Here is a 22180-nt window from a genome sequence, read left to right as displayed (position 1 = left end):
AGCTAAAGAAGAAATCTAATTGTAATTATATAATAAATTTCGAGTGATTTGTTTTTTTTTTTGATTTTAATGTCCGACGTGTGTGATGTCACACATCGCGGGATTTTTTCGTTTTCTAACCGTTGAACATATGACCGTTCACACCGAAGGTCATTGCAAATTTATAAAAGTGGACAGATGAAATGTTTACAGTGTAAGTTTCAATCAATTAAGTAGTAAACTCTAATGTCCATTGATCTAGACGTATAGATACTTAATCGAGGTAAACTAGGTTGTTCTATGGCAAGAAAATTCCATCATTTAATACACAGTGCTAAAGTATAAATGAAACTATGCTGAGATTGCCAAAACTACTGTTCTACATATCTAATTAATACCACGCGTATATTTATTTGTATATATGGTAGTTTCTATTTACAATGTAAAGAAAGAATGTGTCAAATCTGGGTTGAAAATACCTTGGAAAATTTTCAGTGTTTTTCGATCGGAGATTTTTCACAGCCGGGTAATCTAGTATTTGATTGACCCAAGCAAGTACCCTACTTCGTTAAACAAACTAGGAATTTCCGCCCCTTGTGGTGGTCTGAAGCTGCTGTTGGATAAACTCTTTTGTAAATTGTTAATTTGCTCCTTAGAAAATGAAACCAACTTTTCATGTTTCAAGTCCAAATAACTCAGTACAAATCGATCAGGTAATTTTTCACTACTTAAACTGTGAAGGTAGGCATACAACAAGAGTTCACAAGCAGACGGAGAACCACCAAACAAGTATCCAAATGCATTCTCATTTTCATTTTGTAAAAGCTTAAATGTCTTGATAAACTCTTGTAAATAATGATTCAACAATACCAAACATCTTAAAGAATTCTTGGATTCAAGTAATGCAGCTTTTGTCTTTGATTTCGCTATCAATTGTTTTTCATGTAACGAGCTCAATGCAACTTCCTTCTCCTCTTCATCCTCATCATCACTCAATTCACTATTGAAGTATTCAGTTTCCGCAACTTCCTCTTGGAACGTGGTGGTAAAGTCAAAGAATGATGTTTTGTTCTTGCTCAACCCAAGTAATTTAACTTGAGCCACGGCATTATTATGAAACTTTAATGGTTGATTGTACATCATTGGGAAAGGAAAGTAATTTTGAAAAAGCTTTCTCGTGTATTTCTCGTAGTTTTTTGTGTTTGAATATAAATTATACTGATTGATAACGTCAACCCTTGTTTCAACAAGGTTTAGTAAACAGCTATGAATCAACTTCTCCCTGGGTGAACTAGCCCTACTAGACCAATATCCCAGCTCATTCGCAAATTTATTTCCATCAATAAAATCAACTATTTCACTAAACCCATTCAATTTCTTGTCGTCGGTGATTAAAACAGGTAATTTATTTATATCGGATATGTTGGTATTAGAGGAAGTTACAATTTCAAAGTCGTTTTTAGGAAACACTAAACTTAATAGCCATGCTGATGCAAGACATTCTGGTGATATTAATGATATCTCACCATCCACTCCCCATACATGAAGTTGTAACATTTTCGTATCAGTCAATCACGTCGTACAAGAGCTGCCAAAATCGTTCAATTGTTGTAATAAAAATGTCGGTTACATTTTGGAAAAATAGCAATGCGACATTTTCTAAATATCGCTCATCATTTTTCTGCTGGAAGAAATCATACCGCCCACAAAAAAATGCATAATACTCTTCTTTTCTAGACATTAGATACTTATAGAACAATACATCAGCTCAAGCTATCATTTATATCTTCATTAGTTGTAACAACCCATCAAATAGCATTTAATCCCTTGTTAGCTCGCAGTTGCAAATGCCTTCCAATATGTTCATTCAGCAAACCAAGAAACGATTGACATTGGACAAAATCGGACAATTGGAAGAAGACTTAGAATCCGATCCATTGAACTATATCAAATGGAACAAACTCATTGAACAAGTCATTGCTAAGGACAATCAAGAACAAGTACGGGCGGTATACACCAAATACCTATCCATTTTTAAATTTGATGTATGTTGAATTATGAGATTATGCGAGAATTGAAAAGTTTGTTGTGTGTATTTATATAATTTGCTGCTTGATTCAGGCTGGTCCGAATCGTTATTTAATTCTTTTTGTATATAGATTGCTTTTTGCTTTTTACTTGTCAGTTTTATTTTAATTTTTTTTTGGCAACTTAATGCATATGATAGACTTTTCATGTTCGATAGATAAGAACTATATACTAACATCTTTATCTAGGGTCCAAGTTGGTGTAAATACATAAGATATGAATTGAATCGTGGTGAGAAACAAAAAGTGGAGAGCCTTTTTCAACAATGTTTTGCCATTACCGACAGCGTTGAGCTTTGTCGATTATACGTCGATTACGTCCGCAGTGCTGCTGATTTCATCACTGGTGGGGAGCAAGCTCGTGGAACTGTGATTCAGGCGTTTGAATTCGCCATTGGCAAAGTTGGCATTGATATCAACAGTGATGGTCTTTGGAATGACTATTTGGGGTTCCTAAAATCATGGACACCAAGTGCCAACTGGGAACAACAGCAAAAGGTTGATTTGGTTAGAAAAGTATACAAGAAATACTTGGTTATTCCTACAGAAAATATCGAAACGTCGTGGTCACAATATACCAAATGGGAGAATGAGTTAAACCCAGCCACGGCTCAAAAGTTCATTTCTGAAAAATCGGCCGAATTTATGTTGGCCCGATCATGGCATACGGAATGGAACAACCTCACTGAAAAGAAATTGAAACGAACTGTATCCCCCTACTCTGTGGTTGGTGAACACCAAGAAACAATTCACCATCAATTAAACCTCTGGTTGAAATGGATTGAATTAGAGAAAAAGAACACTCTTGAAATCAAGGACGAAACTTTGATTGAAAAGAGAATAAGTTATGTCTACAAACAAGCAACTTATGCCCTCCCATTTGTCCCGCAATTATGGTTTACGTATAGTAAGTACTTACTTTTTAATAACGAAGAAGCGAATCTCGGCGCATGTATTGCCCTTTTGAAGGATGGTGCTTCCCTTAATCCAAAAAGTATGCTTCTCTCTTTCCAATTGGCAGAATTGTACGAAAAGGATGGCTCGTTTGATAATGCCAAGGAAACATTCAATGACTTGATCAACGCATTGACGAATGAATTCAATGGGGTCAAGTCGCAAATTAATGAACTTAATGAACAATTGAAACAGAAAACTGAAGATGATAACGAGGAGAATAGTGAGACTACCGAAAAGAAGGAGTTTAAAATCTCATTGGCGGACTCGAAACGACTTGTCAAACTTGAAGAAATTCAACAACGTCTAGCTGACTCAATTACGCTCGCTTATATTAAATTGATGGTAGCTAGTAAACGAGCTCGAGATATCAAGGAAGCTCGTAATGTGTTTAAAACTGCTAGGAAATTCGAAAATATCGGGTATGAAATATTTGTTGAAAGTGCTCTCTTGGAACATTATACGGGCAATCCCAAGACTGCCTTGAAAATTTTCGATTTAGGAAAGAAGTTCTTCTCCACCAATGGGAAATTCTTGCTTGCATACTTGGACTATTTGATTATGATTAATGATGCTGAAGCTATGAGAAGCACGTTACAAACTTCAGATACTAGTATATCTAAAGAAATTTCCTCGATTTCGGAATCTCTCGCGCTTGGAGACCTTGATCCGATAACCAAGGAAAGAAAAGAAAAAGAATTGAAAATTAAAAAGGAATATCTTAGGAAATTATTCAAGAAATATATTTCCTTTGCTGCTGACTATTTACAAATGGATGTCACAAACAGTTTTGTGAAAAAGTATGAACAATTGTTACCTGAAGATGACCCCATAGATTTGTTCACGGACAGATATAAACTAGGGCAGTCAAATCTTATTAAAAAGACGGAAATAGGAGGAGATGAATATTCTGATAATGAAGACGAAGAACCTCGAACCAAAAAGAGAAGAGTATCTAGGAAAGCACAAGAAGAAGTAAATACCGTAGTCCAAAATATCCAGGAGTCAACCACACAAATTACCGAACAAGAAACAAAACCTCAAGATTCGTTTGTTGGGCCCTCTATTATTGCCTTAATGGGTGCACTTCCCAACGCTTCCTATTTCGGATTACCTTCAGAAAGTGTGTTTGATAGTGAGAAACTTGTAACTTTATTTGCCAATCTCCTGAATATTCCTCAATAATAAAGCATTTTATAATTACATGTATTTTATATAGTAATTTAAATATAATCTCAAAAAATTTTTTTTGTGAACTTTTGTTTTTGCAACATCATGGGTGCAAACAACTAATCTGAAATGGCAGTACCAAAACTATTCACCAAGGACAGTTCACTTCTAAGCACTCGTTGGTTAACTACTCCGTTCCAGAACAGGAGTTTTCCTCTTGGAATAATACACAAGTTGCGAAATTTCTTGCTTTGGCTCTTACTTTTCAATTACTTGAATTACCAAATGCAAACCATGTCAGTACAATTACTGGAAGTTGACGTCATTAGTTTATTGTCTCATCCACATTTTCAGAATGACACTATCCCTTTGAAGGTTGAGAATATTCTCCATGGAATATACCTCCGCAATGAACAGGAGTATATTGACAATATTAATCATTCTACCATTGTTACTAGACCAGTCGTTGCCTGGAGTTCAAGTGATGTTAAAGTTAGACTTAGTGAACATGTATTTCATGAGAATTTTACCATGAATATGTTAAAGTCATCTCAGGTTGATTCTAGTCTTGTGGAGATGTTTTCCCATTCTAGTTTTGCAGTGTGGACTTATAAAGATTCCATTACCAAGTCACAAAGTTTCTTGAAGACGGTGTTGGATAGTTTGTATGGTGAGATCAATTCAAATGTGCTACTTGTCCATCACATTACTGAAAATGTGTTTTTAACTTGGATTGGTGTATATTCGGTATTTGTTGGTTCGATAGTTTCATTCTTGTTGTATGTTGTGTTATTGTGTTTTGAAAAGAGGTTGGGGTTCCATTACTTGAACTTGGTCCCGTTGTTTGCATTTCAGACTGCAAATATTGGATCTGTTATCATGATAATTATTGCTAGATCAAGGTTAAGAGTTCGGCTACTATCAGATGGTCATGTGTTACCGATATTGATTCTTGAATTGATTATGTTTGTGATTTACATTGGAATCTTTTATTACTCACACCGATCAATATTATACCTCCATAGCATCCAGCAAGGTACCGTCACCCCTCTGTCTTCGGTTTACTCTGATTTAAATCACGCCATTGAATTGCAACCTGTTTCTACTCAAGAAAGCAAATCGATGCAGCCTACTAGACGAGTGAGTATCATTGAACCACCCAGGAGAAATTCAATTCTTAGGTCGGAGCCAGGTTTGGAACAGAGTAGAAGGTGTAATACAGCTCCACCTGTGCCATTAAGATTGCAAACTCCCAAGAATGTGCAAACTACACAAAGTAAATTTACATCAATATTTAGAAATAAACATTAAATATACATGATTACTATTTACATTTTAAAATTGTGATTCATCTATTTCGTCCAACTGAATAGTGTCTACATAGTCGGGCTTGAATGGCCATTTATCGTAGGCATGGGCAATTGCCAATATGTCCTCAGTCGTGAATTCTCGTGGTGAGCGGTCTAACAAGTCATGAGGCAAAGACTCAGCCATTCCTTCACCACCGGATACTATCTTAGGGAGGATCTGACGTAATGGTGTCAGGCGGTTCATATACATGGGCAGGAGAAGATATTCCATTTCGGCAATGGCATCCGTTGTCATTCCGCTAGGGTAGAATTCAAATATTCCCATCTCGGTTGACTTGGGTATTGAATTGTCATACGCAGCTACGGGCTGATCACGAATGAGCACCCTGGGGTCGTATCCTTCTCCAGGAAGATTAGCCAGATTTGCAATAATGGCAAGCAACTTTGAATCGGTAAATAGTTCTCGTTTCATGGCTGTTCGGTTCCGCTTACCAAACCCTGGTTCAGAGAGGAACTTCAGAACCGTCTTTGATGGAGCCATACAGATGACTCGGACTTTGCCGTATTTCTGAAGCCAATTCCGATCTCCACAACATCCAATCCATTGTGCAACTATTTTTTCACCTCGATCGTAACACCAATTGGCAATCAAAAGTAACTCGTCATGCACTTGATCATACGATTTGGTCACTGGTTGGATAATTTTATCTTTATCCGTCAAGTCGAGATATGTTTGCCAATCATACGGATCACGGGGATATAATGTAAAATTTTCTTTGTTACCAGTAATTCCCTGTAACGCCTGGAGATCTTTCTTCCAGTGTTGTTGTAATTTAGTTCTTGATTCTATCAAGATATGATTTCTGGGTTTAAGGTCATAATTCACCATGGATGAAAACACCCCATTACCTGGATTGCACTCTATAATGTCTAATTTGGACCCATCGGGGTAAAGTTTCTTGAGTCGCATCCCATCGAGAACTTGCTGGACAGTATGAGGATTTAGCATTTCATGAATGTGTAGCCGCATCGGCTTCCTGTCTGCAAATAATTGCTTAAACGCAGGATTGAACGAACGTAGTGACATTGGTTGTGGTCTGTGATCTCTATAAATGCTAGTAATCTCAGATGAGCTGTGGATAAATGGTATTTTTTTGGCAGTGCGAGACCAGAGCAAAATGCTACGTAACTATACAAGAACAATAACACAACAGCAAATATAGACAATGTCGATTAACAACATTGTTTTGAAGAACAACTATGCTAGCCTATTAGGTTCAAGTGCGTATGAAACTCCATTTGAACTTAGTGGCGATGGCTTGGAGATATTAAAGTATCATACGTCTACTCCAAGACAAACACTCACAATTACACAAAAGGATCAATCAGAGAATCACCACTTGAAGGTCACAGCCAAGGATGGATTTGTATACTTGACAAACAAAAGATTGGTGTTTATAACTTCTACACAAGGCGATATGGACACATTTCTGATCGATCTTAATTTGGCACCAGTGTTACAATTGTCTCATAAATTACAAGCACCGTGGTTTGGCCCCAACTACTGGGAATTCATGTTTTATAGTGCTGCAGAACCCCAGTTTGCTAGTGATGGGTTTCCCAAGAACCAATACTTTAAGGGAGAAATCAGGTTTCATGACGGTGGGTTATTCACATTTGTGGATCTACTAAATAAAGTGGTTCATGATTGTGTCAATAATCGAGAGATTGACGAGGAATTACCGCAATACTCAGCTTAAGTTTATAACGTGTATTAATACAAAATGACAATAAATATATATAATATATAATAATAATAAAAAAAAGAAAGTTCGTAAATTTAAAATGTTCAATCAAATGTGGCTGGTGTTGACTCTTCTGTTTCCAATGCAGTCGATATTCCGATTATTGGACTATCAATTGATTCGCCATTATCAAGTCTTTCCAATTTGGCATCAATAGGATGTTTCATGGCTGATGGGACAACCAAAGGCTTTAAATTGAAGGTTTCGTCAAATTCAGTAAAGTCTAAGATCTTGTCAAGTTGATCTTCAGGAATATCCGAGTTGAGTTCTCTAAACTTTTCAGTGGCTAATTTCTCCAAGAATGAAGCATCTTGGAATACAATCGATCCTTCTTCATTATAGATTCTAGCATTACTAAACATCAAATGAACATCCTCCAACATCTCTCTAGCTTGGGTGTAACTCTTGGTAAATATTCTCTTTTTAATCACATCAAGGGCTATTGGATGTTTGATCAACACATAATAATCAGGGTACAACTTTCTTGATGGTTTAACCAAAAACAAATCACTCAATCTTCTATCATGCTCATTCTTATAATTCAAGATCAATCCCAAGATATTTTCAAGGACATTCTGAAGTCTGGCCCTTTCATCAGGAGTCAATGGGTCAACTGTTGGTGTTGGTCTATTTAATAATGATCCCTTACCACGACCTCTACCTCTTCCACGGCCTCTTCCTCTTACTGGTGGAAGTTTTGGTGTTGCTGACTTTTGTCTCTTTACAGGAACAAAATCATCAGAGTCATCCAAGAATCGTTTCAGAGTAGCTTCTGATTCAGTTTGACTTTGTTCAGGTGATTCATCTTTACTTTCGGCATCAGGACCCTTAGATCTTGGCCTACCGCGTGGTCTACCTCTGGCTCTCTTTGGTTTAACTTCAACTTCAGTATCACTTTCATCAGAAACAACCCCGTCAATTTGCCTCAACCATTGTTCTTCAGTCAAATGGTCGTCATAATTAGTGGTCTTTCTTTCTCTTGCACCACGACCATACTCTTCCATAATTTCCTCCGCTCTCTTGAATAATTCTTCAGGATCTTTCTTGTAAATTTCTGGCAATTCTTCGTCAGAAAACAATCTCGTCTTATACGATGCATTCTTGGTAGTAAGGATTCTTTCTTCATCAATCTGCTTGAAAGTAACCAACTCACCTTCATTTCTGGCGATAATTTCATTCATTTCATCATCATCCAATTCATCCTCTTCGTCATCACTACCCTTTTGTCTACGTTCTTCATCCTTTTCAATCAAAGCTCTCAACATGGCTTCTTGTTCTTCGGCAGTAGATTTATTATCAAACTTACCAGCTTGAATAACCTTACCATCAATTTCCAATTTCGCATGGGCTCTTTCCAAAATCATTTCTTCCACCGAGTCTTCTGTGATAAGTCTCAAAATCTTGACTTCATTCTTTTGACCAATACGATGGGCTCTATCTTGAGCTTGTAAATCTTGATGAGGATTCCAGTCGGTATCGAAAATAATAACTGTATCGGCAGTTTGCAAATTAAGACCCAACCCACCAGCTCTTGTGGACAACAAGAAACAGAAATAATCGGACCCAGGTGCATTGAAAAGCTTCAATAACGAAGTTCTATCGTCGGCTTTGGTACCACCATCCAATCTCATGTATTTCATGTTACGAAAGCGCAAGAAATCTTCCATAATATCCATAATCTGCGTCATTTGGAAGAAAATCAAAACCTTGTGTCCAGTCTTCTTGAACTTGGGTAAAATCTTGTCTAATAATTCAAACTTACCAGCAACTCTCCATATTTGGTCATTGGTTTCTGCTTTGGGGTTGATCATATTTTCAACTTCTTCGTAAACAAATGGATGATTACAAATCTTTCTCAATTGCATGATTTGATTATTGGCATTCTTGATAGTAACGGCAGTATTTTCATCAGCAGGATCAGCAGCGTATAAGATGTTAAGACGTAACATTTGTTGGTATAATTTAGATTGTAATGACGACATTTTACATTTAATAACCTTTTCAACTTTGTTAGGCAAATCCTTTTCGACATCCTTCTTCAATCTTCTCAACAAGAAGGGTCTCAACACTTTATGTAATCTTCTAATAACCAACAACGTTTCTTCTTCGCTCAACTCAATCTTATCTTGACCACCAGTGTTAGCGAACGGAGTATTGAACCATTCATCAAAAGATTTAACCGAATTGAAAATCTTGGGCAACACGAAATTCAACAAGGCCCATAATTCAGGTAAGTTGTTTTGCAATGGAGTACCAGTCAAAATTAAACGATAATCACTATGATAACTATGGCTCAAAGTTTCCGATAATTTCGAACTGGCATTCTTCATACGATGACCTTCATCAATAATCATATGAACCCATCTAATTCGCGACAACAATGCTTTATCCTTGATGATATATTCATAAGTAGTCAACAAGATTTGGAAATTACCTGTTCTAATATCTTGTTGCAACACTTTACGTTGATTAGGAGTACCTTTATATGTAATCTTCTTCACTGAAGGAGCCCATTTTTCAAATTCCAAATTCCAATTAGTAACAGTGGACAAGGGAACAATAACCAAAAATGGACCATTAATCTTCTTTACTTCCACAAGGTAAGTAATCAACGAGATTGTTTGAATAGTCTTACCAAGACCCATCTCATCGGCCAAGATACCATTTAAATGATTGTTGAATAACGAAACCATCCATTGTAACCCCTTCAATTGATATTCCTTCAAAGTACCTCCAACCAAGTTACTAGGTTGCTTGGTGATTTCTTCCTTGATACGATGGGCAACATTGTAGTATTCGATTTTCTCTCTCTTTTCATCATCCATAGGCTCAGCTGGCTCTTCAGGTTTGGCAATACGTCCACTGCTAACAAGATTCTCTTCAGCTTCCTTTTGCTGCGATTGCACAGCTTGTGCCAAGGAATCTAAGAACTGATTGGTTTGCTTTAACAAATGAGTGATTCTGGTATCCTTGGTATGATCCAACAATTTCAAATATGCTTCTTCATCATTCAGCTTTAATGCTTGCAAACGCTGCTTGGCCATTCTTTCGATTCTCTTTTGTTCTTCCTTGGCAGTTTGATTATGGAAACTGGCAACTTTATTGCCCAATCGGTTCAATTTGTCTCTTCTTCTCATAACCTGGTTGCTGCTTCTCTCACTATAAAGAAGAATCTCGTCAATGGTCTTTTTGTGCTGTTGGTTTTGGGCTTGCATTAATGTTTCCAATTGATGTCGATATAAATCCTCGGTGATGATAACATGATCTAATGACAAAGTATTAAATCTGGCCAAAAAGTTTGGATGGGAATTTGGAAGTAATGATTTGCTGAACCAAGTTTGGATGAGTAGCTTCCCGCGCAATTCCTTTTGATAAGGTAACAACTCCAATTGAGCCAACTCGGTTTCCAATTGCGTCTTCTTGTCTTCATCGGCATCGGACAATTCCAATAATTGTCTTCGTAACCGATCCTTTTCCTTTTCAATCAGTAACAACAAATGAACTTCTTTGTTAGCAACGATATCATCCATATTGATACCATCAGGAAGTAAACCCGGGAATTGAAGTCTGCTTTGAGGAGTGTAGAATGCACTAAGAGAAATATCCTTAACGTAATCACCAACTAAATCTGGAACTTCAAAAGTATCAACCTGCATATTAGGCTTGTTAACTGGAATAATGATCTTATCACTCTTGGATCGATCAGGTATTAATTTCTTGATATTAACCGGAGGACTAGGATCAGCACCAACAGGTTGCAGTGGTTTGGGGCTAATCGATGCCTTCATTTCCTTTGGAGGAGGTTGAGTAGACATTTGCAGCATTTGTTGCTGTAATGATGGTGGTGGTGGTGGTTGTTGTTGTTGTTGAGGTGGTTGATCTTGCTGTTGCAGTTGTTCGATTCCTCTTTGCAAGTCAATAGATTCTCTAGCTTGTCTTTCTTCCTCGATCCTCCTTTCTTCTTCCACCTTTTGAAGTTGCTTCTTGGTAAGTTTCTTAGGTTGGCCATTATTCTTGGGCTTTGGACCTCTCTTTCCCTTCTTTTTCTCAATTGGCGGAGTCCCCGGAGGCATGTTTGGAGAAGGAGTGACACTTGGACCACTCATCATACCCGGTTGTTGCTGTTGTTGGCCCCCTATTGGGATTTGATTAGGAGGTGGGACTATTCCATTGTTGATGTTTTGCTTAGGAGGGGGAGCAGCAATCTTATTTGGATTACCAGCAGGCAAGTAATCTCCATTGGGGTAAGCAGATGCTTCATTGGTAACAAACGCGGTCAAGTTTTGCGGGATTGGAGGATATCCAGAGTTTGGAGACTTAAGCAAGTACTTCAACGCTTGGAATTGTGATTTAAGTAACTGGAATTGTTGAGTTGTGAATGCAGATTCTCCACCCATAACATTTGGGCTCTGCATCATACCTGGATCTAACGGTTGTGGCTGTTGCTGGTTAGTTGGATATGGTTGTTGCTGGCCAGCAGACATTTGATTCCCTGTGAATTGGTTTGCTGATTGCATGGGCATGTTATTCCTAGCTTGTGACATTAAGTTGGCATTTTGGACAAGCGGGGTCGCGTTGTTAGATTGGCCCATAACTCCACCGGCCATAGGAGATTGTCCTTGGAGTTGGGGTGGGTATTGTTGTTGTGGCTGTTGTTGTTGGTTATTAAAATTGCCCATATTTTGATTTGGGTACGATTGCATATTTGGAGTGCCCGTATGCAGTTGTTGTTGTTGAAGTTGTTGGGGTTGTGGTTGAGGCTTTTGTTGTTGTGGGATATGCAGATTGACCTTGGCATACTGTTGTTGTTGCTGCTGCTGTTGCTGTTGCTGCTGTTGTTGCATCCTTTGGACTTGATGATTCTTGTACATGTTTATCACTTTGTTCAACCTAGCAAACTCAGGGACGTTTATGGCCTGATCACCAAATTGCTCCCGCAATTGATGCCAACGCTGGATAATCTTCTGAAAGTCTTCCTTATTCATCTGTTGGTTCATTTCTAGTATAATACAACACAAATCCGATAAGAAATGATGCAACTAAGCCAAAACTTCAAATGGATTGACTGGCTGTGGTTAAACGTTTGATTGTTTGGATTAGGTCAAAGTGAGTGGTTTTTTTTTGCTGGATTAGAAAAAAAAATAATGTCGTGTATAATGGTCTAAATTTTGGTACTGCATATATATCCAAGACGGTATATCAGTTACTAATTCAATTACTACTTAGTAATAACTTCAACTTCTCTCTATATAACATGTTTAAGAATAAATAATCCAGTTAAAGACATATGGGTGATTAATTTATATCTAATCCCTTTGGTTTTTGGGACTTGTAAAACATCTTCACTGATAGCATAGATCTGCTTGATTAAGCAAACAAAAATCCGCCTCTGATTCCATGCGGTATGATGACTCAAAATAAACCTTAATTCAGCATGTGTATCGAGTCATGGGGAAAATCTATTCTTGCTATAATTCCAAAATAACCTAAGGCTCCCATAAATCACCAGAACCTCTTGGTGCATAATTAATAGCTTGGAATTTCTCTCTCTTTATAAAGGATCCATCAGGGGTTTGTCTGGCACTTTGAACGGCAAGAGTAGTAGGTATAGCACTCTGTCTACCCTTCTTGCCTCTTCTATTGCCACGGTTATTATGAGATCTGCCTCTGGAGTTCTTGTTGTTTGGAGCATCTTCATGTACGGTGGTGTACGAGTACAATGTTGTATCAATGGTATTTTGTAAGATATTACTAGATGGATCAAACTCTTCTTCAACTGAAAAATTGTTATGAGGATTGTAGATTCTGAACAGATTAACATCATAACTCTTGAAAATCAACAATTCTGCTTCATTGACATTAACACAATCAATGCCAAAGCTCTTTGCCCAAATCTTGGCAATGGAGTCTTCGGTGACTAACTTCCACTCCTGAGTATCATTATGTGACTCGTGTTTCTCAAGAAATCTCTTGTAGATACACGTTCTAATCAAATACTTTAATCTTGCCGGCATCTCCGCGTACTGGTTAGAGTCAGGCAAATCGTTTGAATTCTCGCTCAGAACCAGATTACTTCTTTCTTTGAACAGTAATGAGCTATCAAAAGTTTCCGTGAAGTTTATGTCGAAATCGTTTTCGTCATTCCCTCCTTTTGAAGATCTTCTTTCCCCAGAAGCACCCAGTTGTCCAATCAAATTAGAATCAAACTTAGTTTTGTAGTTTGGAAATTCTTTCACTTTCGGAGAATGAGTCTTATAACGCAAGCAACTATTCCAAGACGGGATTGTATCTGTGGAAGACTCCAACGAAAGATCGTACTCAATAACACTGTTTTTTCTGTCTTCGTTGTCCTCGTTTTCAAAGTAATTATCAATGAATCTGATAGCTTCTCGGGCATTGGTGGCACTGATTGAAGTGCCTCGCTTGACAAACTCAAACTCGTGCAAGGTATATGAAGGAATGAATATACTTAGATGGATAACCTCGTTTGAACGGGTGGCATTAGCTTTGACGTATTCGTCATTGAACCATCTCTTGACGTTTCCGATCCCTCTAACAAAGGCTGAATGGTCCAAGATTAATCGCACTTGACGGATCGCTGGTTTGTTCACTTGAGACTCGGTAGTCTCGGGAGAATTAATTAAATCATCCTGGTTAATATCAACATTATCGCTCTCGCCTTCGTTGAGACCAAGTGCCATATCCTAACTATGTTGGTTTGGTTAATGGTGTTGTATCTTTGGTGCAGTCAATGGCAACCAACGCTTTTGCTAAATTGAGAAAGAAAAAAAAAATACCAGGTAGCGCAGCACGAGACTCGGAATTAATATAAGATATGAAAAGCAGACCGTTTCAACCAAACGAATACAACACCAGTCATTATAGTAGGCTATTAGAAAGCAAGAGCGTGGTTTTACATTACAGGTATCAATTTAGGCAACAAAGTTTTGTTTATTTCTATGAAAAAGTATTACTATTACTATGCAAGAACTAGACTAAATCTTTAGATAATGTTAGTATTAACCTTCTTGAACCTACTGGTCCCACAATCAATAAGTTTCCAATTGGAATTAAAGTATCAGATTATAGTCAATTGTTGTATTCATTGAGCTGAAAAGCTCTAACATTAGAGATGCCAGAAAAACATACTTAGATATAAAAATTCATCCTGTTAATTCCTTATGGTGACTGATCATGGACAGCTAACTTGTGATGCTAAAACATACCTTTGTTATATTGCCATTATTATGTGTCTGTTGATTTTGGAGTGGTCGATACTAAAGAAAGAGAAAGAAAAGAAAGTGAAAAAGTATAAAGAAAATTTCCCTCTTTAAATCCTGATGAGGAAAAAAACTTTTCAATTAGGGTTAATATAATTGATCCCAAGTACACGACTGAAATTTATTACTACACAAAGCTAATGCTTGTGCTACGTTAGCTACAATTCAAATTATTATTCTTTATATTAATAAATAGCAACACGTACAACTACCTAAGCATTTTCACAATTGGCTCCTTCTACTATATTGACGCTACTCTGACTTGAAGCGATATCACTATTGACCAAAACACTTGATTCACTAATATTGGATTTTGATTCAGCTGCTTCAATAAGAGCAAGAAGCTCTTTCTTCTTGAGATTGGTCTTGTGGAGATCTGCACGAAACTCTTCTTGCTTTTTAACCAACTTTTGTTTCTTCATTTTAATAACTTCATCCTCTTCAGTATACAACTTGTCCATAAGTTGCCTTAATTCTTGTGCTTTCTTTTCAAACATTTCATCAAAGTCAATGCGTTGTTGTTGCAGTTCTTCTTGCAGGGACTTTCGCTTTTCTAGAGCTTTCACATTGTAGTAAGCTTTCAATTGTTGAAATCCTTCCAATTTTGTGACATCTCTATTTTCATTGGGACTGAGAACACTTTCAATTTTATTAGCCAAGTAGGAACTTCTAAATTTTTCATAAAATGTATCCGTTGATAAAACAAAATCAAGCATATTTTCAGTTATTAATATATTTTTGAGTAATAAAAAGTCGCAATGCTTTGAGTTTTCAATTTCAACTAACCCCCAATGGTAGTTTCTTCCCTTTACAAACTCTCCGTGATCATTTTTATACCTGTCAATTGAACCAACAATAGAAAATGGAACCAGAAAATTAATTGCATGAATCAAATCAAGGTCAGTAAAATATTGACATATTTGAATTTCATTATCATGCAAAGCTTGCTTGACTACTGCTTTAAACTTGACTAGTTCATCAGGGGTAAGAATATCGCTTTTGGAAATCACAGGAATCAAGTTAACTCTGGTAGAAAGGTTTTTCATAGTTTCAATATCTAAATCACATAATGAACATTTTGATGGATTAAGAAAATATAAACAGCAATGGACTCTGGAATCAACTAAATCTTTTCGGCAAGGTTGTTGAGATTGTTGCAAATATTTCAAGAATTGATCATCAATGAACTTACATATTGTTTTCCAAGCATTCAGATTATCTAAACTATTCCCATAATCTTTGGTTTCAATAACTTGTAAGTTTAATTTAAATTTCAGTTCTTGTAATTCAAACCTATCAACTGAAATGCCATCAACTCTGGTGACTGATCTTTCCTCTTCAAGTGACAACAATTCAGTTCCAAATAATGTGTTAAAAAAAGTGGTCTTACCTGTTCCTCTAGATCCTGCCAACATTATTGAAAATACTGCCCCTTTTCTGCAAGCTAATGTTTCTCTTTGTTGCAGTAGACATTTTAGTCCGGCGGCGCGTTTGCTAAGATCGGGTTTTTGTGTATTTGGCTTTTGAATCTCTGGTAATTTAAGTTTAATATCTTCAATATCTGATACTTTTGCATCAGTAGAAACACCCATTGAGTTTGATTTGGAACTTTCCTGAAGTGGATGGTTATTAGTAGAACTTTCAGTAGGTTTGATTTTGACAGTTTCTTCTAATTTTTGGAGATTTTTTGGATTAATTGTTGTAGAATTACTAACAACAGAAACACCACTTTTAGTATCAGGCTTTGAACCAGCACTAACAGTACTGCTTTCATTCCTCTTCAACTCACCTATTTTCATTTAAAAACTCCAAACTTTTTATATGGTATGTAAAAGTAATTACTATGGCGGTTAACTAAAAGTTGTTGCAAAAAATTCAAGCAGTAAACAAGCGCCAGAACGTAAACAAAGAAACAACAAAAAAAAAGGTGGCTAAGCAATTCCTGCATATTAAAATAGTATAATGCAGCCGCATCTAGAATGAAATTTTATTCTCCACTTGTCAAATGTCACTTTAAACCCGCAAATCAATAATTCTTACAATGGTGTAAATGCACTTTAACCGCTGGTCAAGTTGTGAAGATTGTGTGTGGCACGTGCTTCAAATCTACGCTGGACAAAGTTAATAATTTCCACTATTTTGCTAGTGTACTAGATTGTTTAAAGCTATGGCAGAAAAAAAAAATTATAAAACCATTCCAATAGTCAGCTTAGCAAGCTATTGTAAGAACCCGTAATGTTAAATACAACTTACCTTGCTGTTTTAATACGCCGTACTTGCACTGGTTTCACAATTGAAACACTCCTGTACGAAAGCTTTCTTTGTCTCGTAAATACCTGTGCAGTTTCTTTCTGTCAACATCCAATTTCCTAATTAGGAAAAATTATAAACAAGATGGATCACAACCATCAGAATTCGTAAAAGGCTAGATACAATATATATTATTTCTTGTTAAATTTCCAGATTTGACTGAGTGTTAACTTTTATATCAATCGCACTTCCGATTTGAAGGGTTTCATAGTGACATTGACACATTTGGTTTACCACCACTAGCCATTTTACCTAATATTGACCATATTAATAGCAGTAGACAACACTCGTTAAGCTAATACATACGTCTGCATACACATACATTCCACGGCATCGAGTGAACCAGCAATAATGGCCAATTTATCAAATCAGGGTGTATCTGTCGATGATAATGACATCCCTTCGGCACCTAAAACCCCACCATCAAATTACGTCGAAAGAAGGGCCCGTTCTAGTTCTCCCGTCAAGAATAGAAACTTTATACTTCCCGTCAACTATGGGAATAGGTCATCGTCTACGTTAATGTCACACCAGGAAGAAGACCTAAGATCTATCATTGCATCTCCAACACTAACTCCGTCTCAGTTGAAACGAATTTCCAAATCTCCTATTACCAAAAAATTGCATGTTGCAGCAATGAGTGAAAAAAGTAAATACATTATCCCAGTTCCATTCACCCTTAATTTACCTCCTAGATTGACAACTCCTATTACAGATAACAATTCCAGTTGTTCGTCTTTAACTAATAGCACCAGTCCCAGCAGAGCCGAGTCTTCAGTAACCCAAGAGTCTCCTAGAGGACGTAAACAAAAGCAAGGGAAGTTGGTTTTCACCATGCATGGATATGAGAAGGTAGAATCGCTGTCGTCAGACGAAGAAGAGGAATTGAATGGCAAGCAAGATATGATGGGCCACTATTTAGAAGACTTGAAATCTTCAAGACTGCCACTCTCAGGTCTGCCCAGATCAAGAGGAATGTACGCAAAGTACACTAGCAACCTGGATGCCTTAAGTATAATTGAAGAAGTCTCAAATTTCGGATCGAGACAAAATACCATAAACAACAAATTGCAACAAGTTTCCAACGATGAAAAGCAATTACCGCCTACACCGAGACCATTACTGGAACCGAAATTCCCCGAAGTTGAAATCAAGCCCAAGCTTCCAACCAAGAAATTAACAAGGAAACCACCACCACCACCAATTGAATCCGAAGAGAAATGCAACAAAACCTTACCCATTCTACCATCTGAAGTCGCTCATAAACACCCCTTGAAAGCTACTACTATCATTCAACCTAAACCTTCATTACCCCTGATAACAAGCACATTAGTGAATGATTCTCATGCATTAAAAATACACAAGAGAAGTTTTAGCGATGAGTCACAAGTTTCTTCAATTAGCTCCTTGAGTAGCATTGGTGATTTTTTAACCCAGTCTGCGGTACACACTAGATCCCCGCCCTTGATTGCATCATTTGTGCCCATCGCAAGTTCTAATCGCGTAACCAAGGTGCCTGTTAACAACAAATTCTCTCATGAAACAAATGCCAGCGCTACCAAAACTCCCACTAATAAAAAACAACAAACTACCATACACAAACAAAAGGCAACCAATGTTGACACGCCAAAGCAACAGCAATCACCTTCTAAGCAACAGGTGGAACGATCAATTCCCAAGACTGCTAACACAAAAGCGGCAACCAAAGCACAACTAACAACAGCTGCAGTTCACTCGGCAAACTTGTCCATTCCAAAACCACAATTCCTTCAGACCAAGAGAAACATATCTGACTCGTCAACAGGTTCAAATGACTCTGTAGACTCAACAAGCACCTGGAACTCCATTCAAGAATCCATTGATATCAGTCCTTCAGAAAAACAACAACCTAAGAAAGAATTTAGAAAGTCATTTCCTCTTCTCTTTGATAGAAAAGACGTCATGCCGCCACAAAAGCATACCAGAGCCATGTCTGAAAGCTCTTGGGTTGATGTGAGTGAAGATGATACCGAAGAGATCAAGCCATTATGCATTCACAAGAAAGATAGTGATGCGTCATCCAAACAAGTAATAGCTCCTGTTGCCGAACAGTTGAAAATGGACTTTCATTTCCCAAATACTTCCCTGAATATCACCAACAACCAAGAAATAAAACAAAGACAAATCAGCGGTGACCAACTGAACCACAAGTCAAGATACAGTTTCTATTCCAGCACAGGTCAAATAGAAATCCCCGATCTTGATGACAAGAGAGTTATGGATGAATATTCGTCAAAGGCACCTTCATCGTATGACGGAACCACATTCTCCGATATCAGAACACAGACCACTGCCTCTGACATTCATGACGATGATAATAATAATATATTTTTGGGTGTTCCTGGAAAGCAAGCCATAAACCACTTGAGACAACAATTTAACATGCTTGGTGATGATTCTGACTCAGATGTCTTTTCAGCAGGATTATATACCGCTCCCAAATTATCGAAAACAGTACCGACAATGCTATCCCAACAAGCTGAGCCCAAACCATCTTCAAAATCGCCAATAAGGCACGCGCGTCACCGATCCATGTTCAATATTGATTTCAATCCTAGTAAAGACATCCAGGCAAACGTTCTGCACGTGAGAGCCCAATCCATGAATCCAGCAACCATAGTCGCACCTAAGGATGCTGTTGCTGAACTTATGAATATCAAAGTGGCTGCCCCGCCATCTAAAGTGAACTATGCTGTCGATTTTAAAGAGTCTGAATCCGTAGCAGACGATGATTTCATGTCACCTCTGCCTGAAACTTTGAGAAGAAACAGTAAGATTCATGCCAGTCTTAAATCTGCCACAAAAACCAAGTCTAAAAAGTCCAAAAAAAATAATAATAATAATGTTGGTTCTGATACTGAAAGTGTCGTCATTGATTTGACCGAAGATGAATATGATTTATGCTTGATCAATAGAAGAGACTCAGTTCTTTCTTACAAGTCAGTAACTGAAAAGTTGAAAGACGGTAAAGAAGTGGAGGTTGTATTAGTTGACGAAGATATTGATGAAGACGCTATAAAGGAACCAGCTACAGAAGAAGAAAAGAAAGAACCCATAAGAGCGAAGGAAGAGATCCAAGAAGAGGAAGAATTCTCTGGTGATGACACAGAGGATGAATTACTGAGTATCTACTCAAAATATAGACATAATTGGATGTTTAGATCCAACACAGCATCATCATCAACACTGTCAACAAACAGCTATGCATCCGTGACCGAATCCATGTCGCAACTACAAATCAAACAGGCTCGCAAAGTGGAAATGAAAAGTGTTAGTGCATTAACTACATCTGGTCGCGTACTACGTGAACTAAACTTGAAGAGGTCCAATGGCTCAGTTTCATCATCATCATCAAGTTATGTATCTAGTAGAATTCTTCATCCAACCGAGAGACAGCCTAGCGTTCGTACCAAGCCTGCAGTAAACCAAAGAAAGAGTATGCCTATCTTGGAATCCAATTATTTTGACTATAGAACTAGCGATAGCTATGATTTTAATACGTTCATGAAACAGCGAACTGATTCGGGTGTTTCATACAAGCCCTAAATTATTTATATAAGTATATAATTCCTCCATAATAATTATTTTCACCTTAAAAATGGACTTTCACCTTCCGAAATCGTTTTCAAGTTGTTTTGTCTTGAAAATGAATCATTGCTATGCAAATCATTAATCATGAATTGAGAATAAAATCTCATCTTGGGCCCATCATAAACATCTTCTTCATCTGAGTTTTCCTCTTCTCTAACTGAAGTACATGAGTTGTATGATCGTGCTGACGGTGTCCTGCTTATACTATCGGCTTTCTTGATTTCCAATGAAGGAGCAGAATAACTATTTCTGTAGAAAGTGACTGTTTTGTTGGTAGTTTCTATCTTGTTAGACTGATACTGATTTGACATTACTGATTTGGATGGTTTCTTATTGTATGAATTGGACCTAAAGAAAGCTGGTGACGACAGTGGTCGTTTCAGTTCATGGTCTTCAAATTCGAAGTCTTCGGGAAGTTGATTGATTTCGTCAAGTAAATCCTGGTCCATCAGGGTGTCTTTATCAGTCCAATACTCTTTTATAACTGGTGTGGTATTGCAATGGAGAGGGGTTTTAGAAGAAGTTTTGATTTCATGTTCTTCAGGTACTGGTTCTTTCTTATTCTCTTTGATAAAACTGTTACCATTAAGCAAATCCAAATTGGCCAATGTATTCATCATGTCATTAATTGAATTCCTTCTTACAATCTCTTGGACCTGTCCATTGTTATTAGTTACAGTTTCAATTTGGGACAAAGTAGCCATCATGTCAACTATAGATTGTCGATTTTGTTTTGCCTTTTCTTGAACTTCTTCTTTAACGCTTTCCTTCTCTATTTCACCTTGTTTCTTCTCAAGCGAGGACAAAATATCCATCATGCCTAGAACCGAGTTTCTCATTTGTTTGGCAGGTTCTGAGGAGGTTTTCGGCTTTTCATTGACGTTTTCTAAATTATTCAAGAGTTCCATTACACCATGAACGATTGTTTCATTTTCTTCAGTGGTAATACCAAGTCCGATGGTGCTCGTTTCTGGGACAGTTTCTGGGACCGTTTTATCCACTTCTTGAGATTGTTTCAATGATTCAGAAAAATCCTCAAAAACTTTAACTTTCTTGCCTATCTCAAGGTGTAAATTTTCATCTAGGGATGAATGGAAACTATGCCAATATCTGTTTCCAATTACATCACTCACACTGCCTCCAGAAACAAGCTCCGAAGAACTGATAACCTGGTTGACAGCAATTGGATGGCGGTGGATACACAATCTGTTTGTATTTACGTCATTATTTCTTCTCCTGTTAGGCCTCAAGCGATATCCCACTGTTAACCCGGTTATCATTGGACTATGAAGATCAAACAATTCCAAGTTCTCATCGGACCTTATTTCAGGTGGTGGTGTTCGTACATTCATAGGTTCTGGAGTAACTTTTGCTTCAAGGTAGTTTTCTAAAAGATCCTCCTCATCATGTTCGTACTCTTTGCTAAAATCCTCATCTTCGTCATGATACGATAATTCCGAAATAGCCCCTTCAATTGGTCCTTGTATAGATAAATGGTACGATTCATTAAATAAACGATGGACTTCTTCCTTTGAATCAAGATGCAAGTTGTCAATGGAGGAATCAATGTGTATTGGTGTAAGACTATCATTCTTTGGTTCGAATATTGGAACCACTCCACTAGAATATCCCGAACTGGTACTGCGGGAGTAGCT

General features: G+C 37.4%; 9 protein-coding genes across 9 annotated transcripts; 3 read left to right on the top strand and 6 right to left on the bottom strand. All coding sequences in view use genetic code 12, as the record gives it.

Moving 5' to 3' along the window:
- Positions 1-68: 68 nt before the first annotated feature.
- SAM37 (SAM complex subunit) lies at positions 69-1569 on the bottom strand (the record flags this gene model as incomplete). Its single annotated transcript, XM_007374729.1, has 1 exon — positions 69-1569. The coding sequence occupies one exon, from the start codon at positions 1534-1536 to the stop codon at positions 511-513; it is 1026 nt and encodes a 341-aa protein (XP_007374791.1).
- A 132-nt stretch (positions 1570-1701) lies between these two features.
- Positions 1702-4257, top strand: SPAPADRAFT_151132 (cleavage polyadenylation factor subunit; the record flags this gene model as incomplete). Its single annotated transcript, XM_007374728.1, has 2 exons — positions 1702-2024; positions 2256-4257. 2 exons carry the CDS (start codon positions 1827-1829, stop codon positions 4203-4205), a joined length of 2148 nt encoding a protein of 715 aa, XP_007374790.1.
- A 1268-nt stretch (positions 4258-5525) lies between these two features.
- Positions 5526-6587, bottom strand: SPAPADRAFT_136286 (RNA polymerase specificity factor; the record flags this gene model as incomplete). The annotated part of the gene is made up of 1 exon (XM_007374727.1): positions 5526-6587. One exon carries the CDS (start codon positions 6585-6587, stop codon positions 5526-5528), a length of 1062 nt encoding a protein of 353 aa, XP_007374789.1.
- A 139-nt stretch (positions 6588-6726) lies between these two features.
- SPAPADRAFT_55170 (uncharacterized protein) lies at positions 6727-7260 on the top strand (the record flags this gene model as incomplete). The annotated part of the gene is made up of 1 exon (XM_007374726.1): positions 6727-7260. One exon carries the CDS (start codon positions 6727-6729, stop codon positions 7258-7260), a length of 534 nt encoding a protein of 177 aa, XP_007374788.1.
- An 89-nt stretch (positions 7261-7349) lies between these two features.
- Positions 7350-12372, bottom strand: SNF2 (SWI/SNF catalytic subunit; the record flags this gene model as incomplete). Its single annotated transcript, XM_007374725.1, has 1 exon — positions 7350-12372. One exon carries the CDS (start codon positions 12300-12302, stop codon positions 7350-7352), a length of 4953 nt encoding a protein of 1650 aa, XP_007374787.1.
- A 65-nt stretch (positions 12373-12437) lies between these two features.
- On the bottom strand, positions 12438-14082 carry SPAPADRAFT_66253 (uncharacterized protein; the record flags this gene model as incomplete). Its single annotated transcript, XM_007374724.1, has 1 exon — positions 12438-14082. The coding sequence occupies one exon, from the start codon at positions 14004-14006 to the stop codon at positions 12792-12794; it is 1215 nt and encodes a 404-aa protein (XP_007374786.1).
- A 696-nt stretch (positions 14083-14778) lies between these two features.
- Positions 14779-16177, bottom strand: SPR3 (septin; the record flags this gene model as incomplete). The annotated part of the gene is made up of 1 exon (XM_007374723.1): positions 14779-16177. One exon carries the CDS (start codon positions 16175-16177, stop codon positions 14798-14800), a length of 1380 nt encoding a protein of 459 aa, XP_007374785.1.
- A 794-nt stretch (positions 16178-16971) lies between these two features.
- SPAPADRAFT_66251 (uncharacterized protein) lies at positions 16972-22089 on the top strand (the record flags this gene model as incomplete). Its single annotated transcript, XM_007374721.1, has 1 exon — positions 16972-22089. The coding sequence occupies one exon, from the start codon at positions 17247-17249 to the stop codon at positions 20478-20480; it is 3234 nt and encodes a 1077-aa protein (XP_007374783.1).
- SPAPADRAFT_60605 (uncharacterized protein) lies at positions 19076-21378 on the bottom strand (the record flags this gene model as incomplete). The annotated part of the gene is made up of 1 exon (XM_007374722.1): positions 19076-21378. The coding sequence occupies one exon, from the start codon at positions 21227-21229 to the stop codon at positions 20522-20524; it is 708 nt and encodes a 235-aa protein (XP_007374784.1).
- Positions 22090-22180: the final 91 nt, after the last annotated feature.

The sequence above is a fragment of the Spathaspora passalidarum genome (assembly GCF_000223485.1).
Source record: "Spathaspora passalidarum NRRL Y-27907 unplaced genomic scaffold SPAPAscaffold_3, whole genome shotgun sequence".
Lineage (NCBI taxonomy): Eukaryota > Fungi > Ascomycota > Pichiomycetes > Serinales > Debaryomycetaceae > Spathaspora > Spathaspora passalidarum.
Note: the sequence above shows the minus strand (reverse complement) of the source record. Positions and strands in the feature narration are given on the sequence as shown.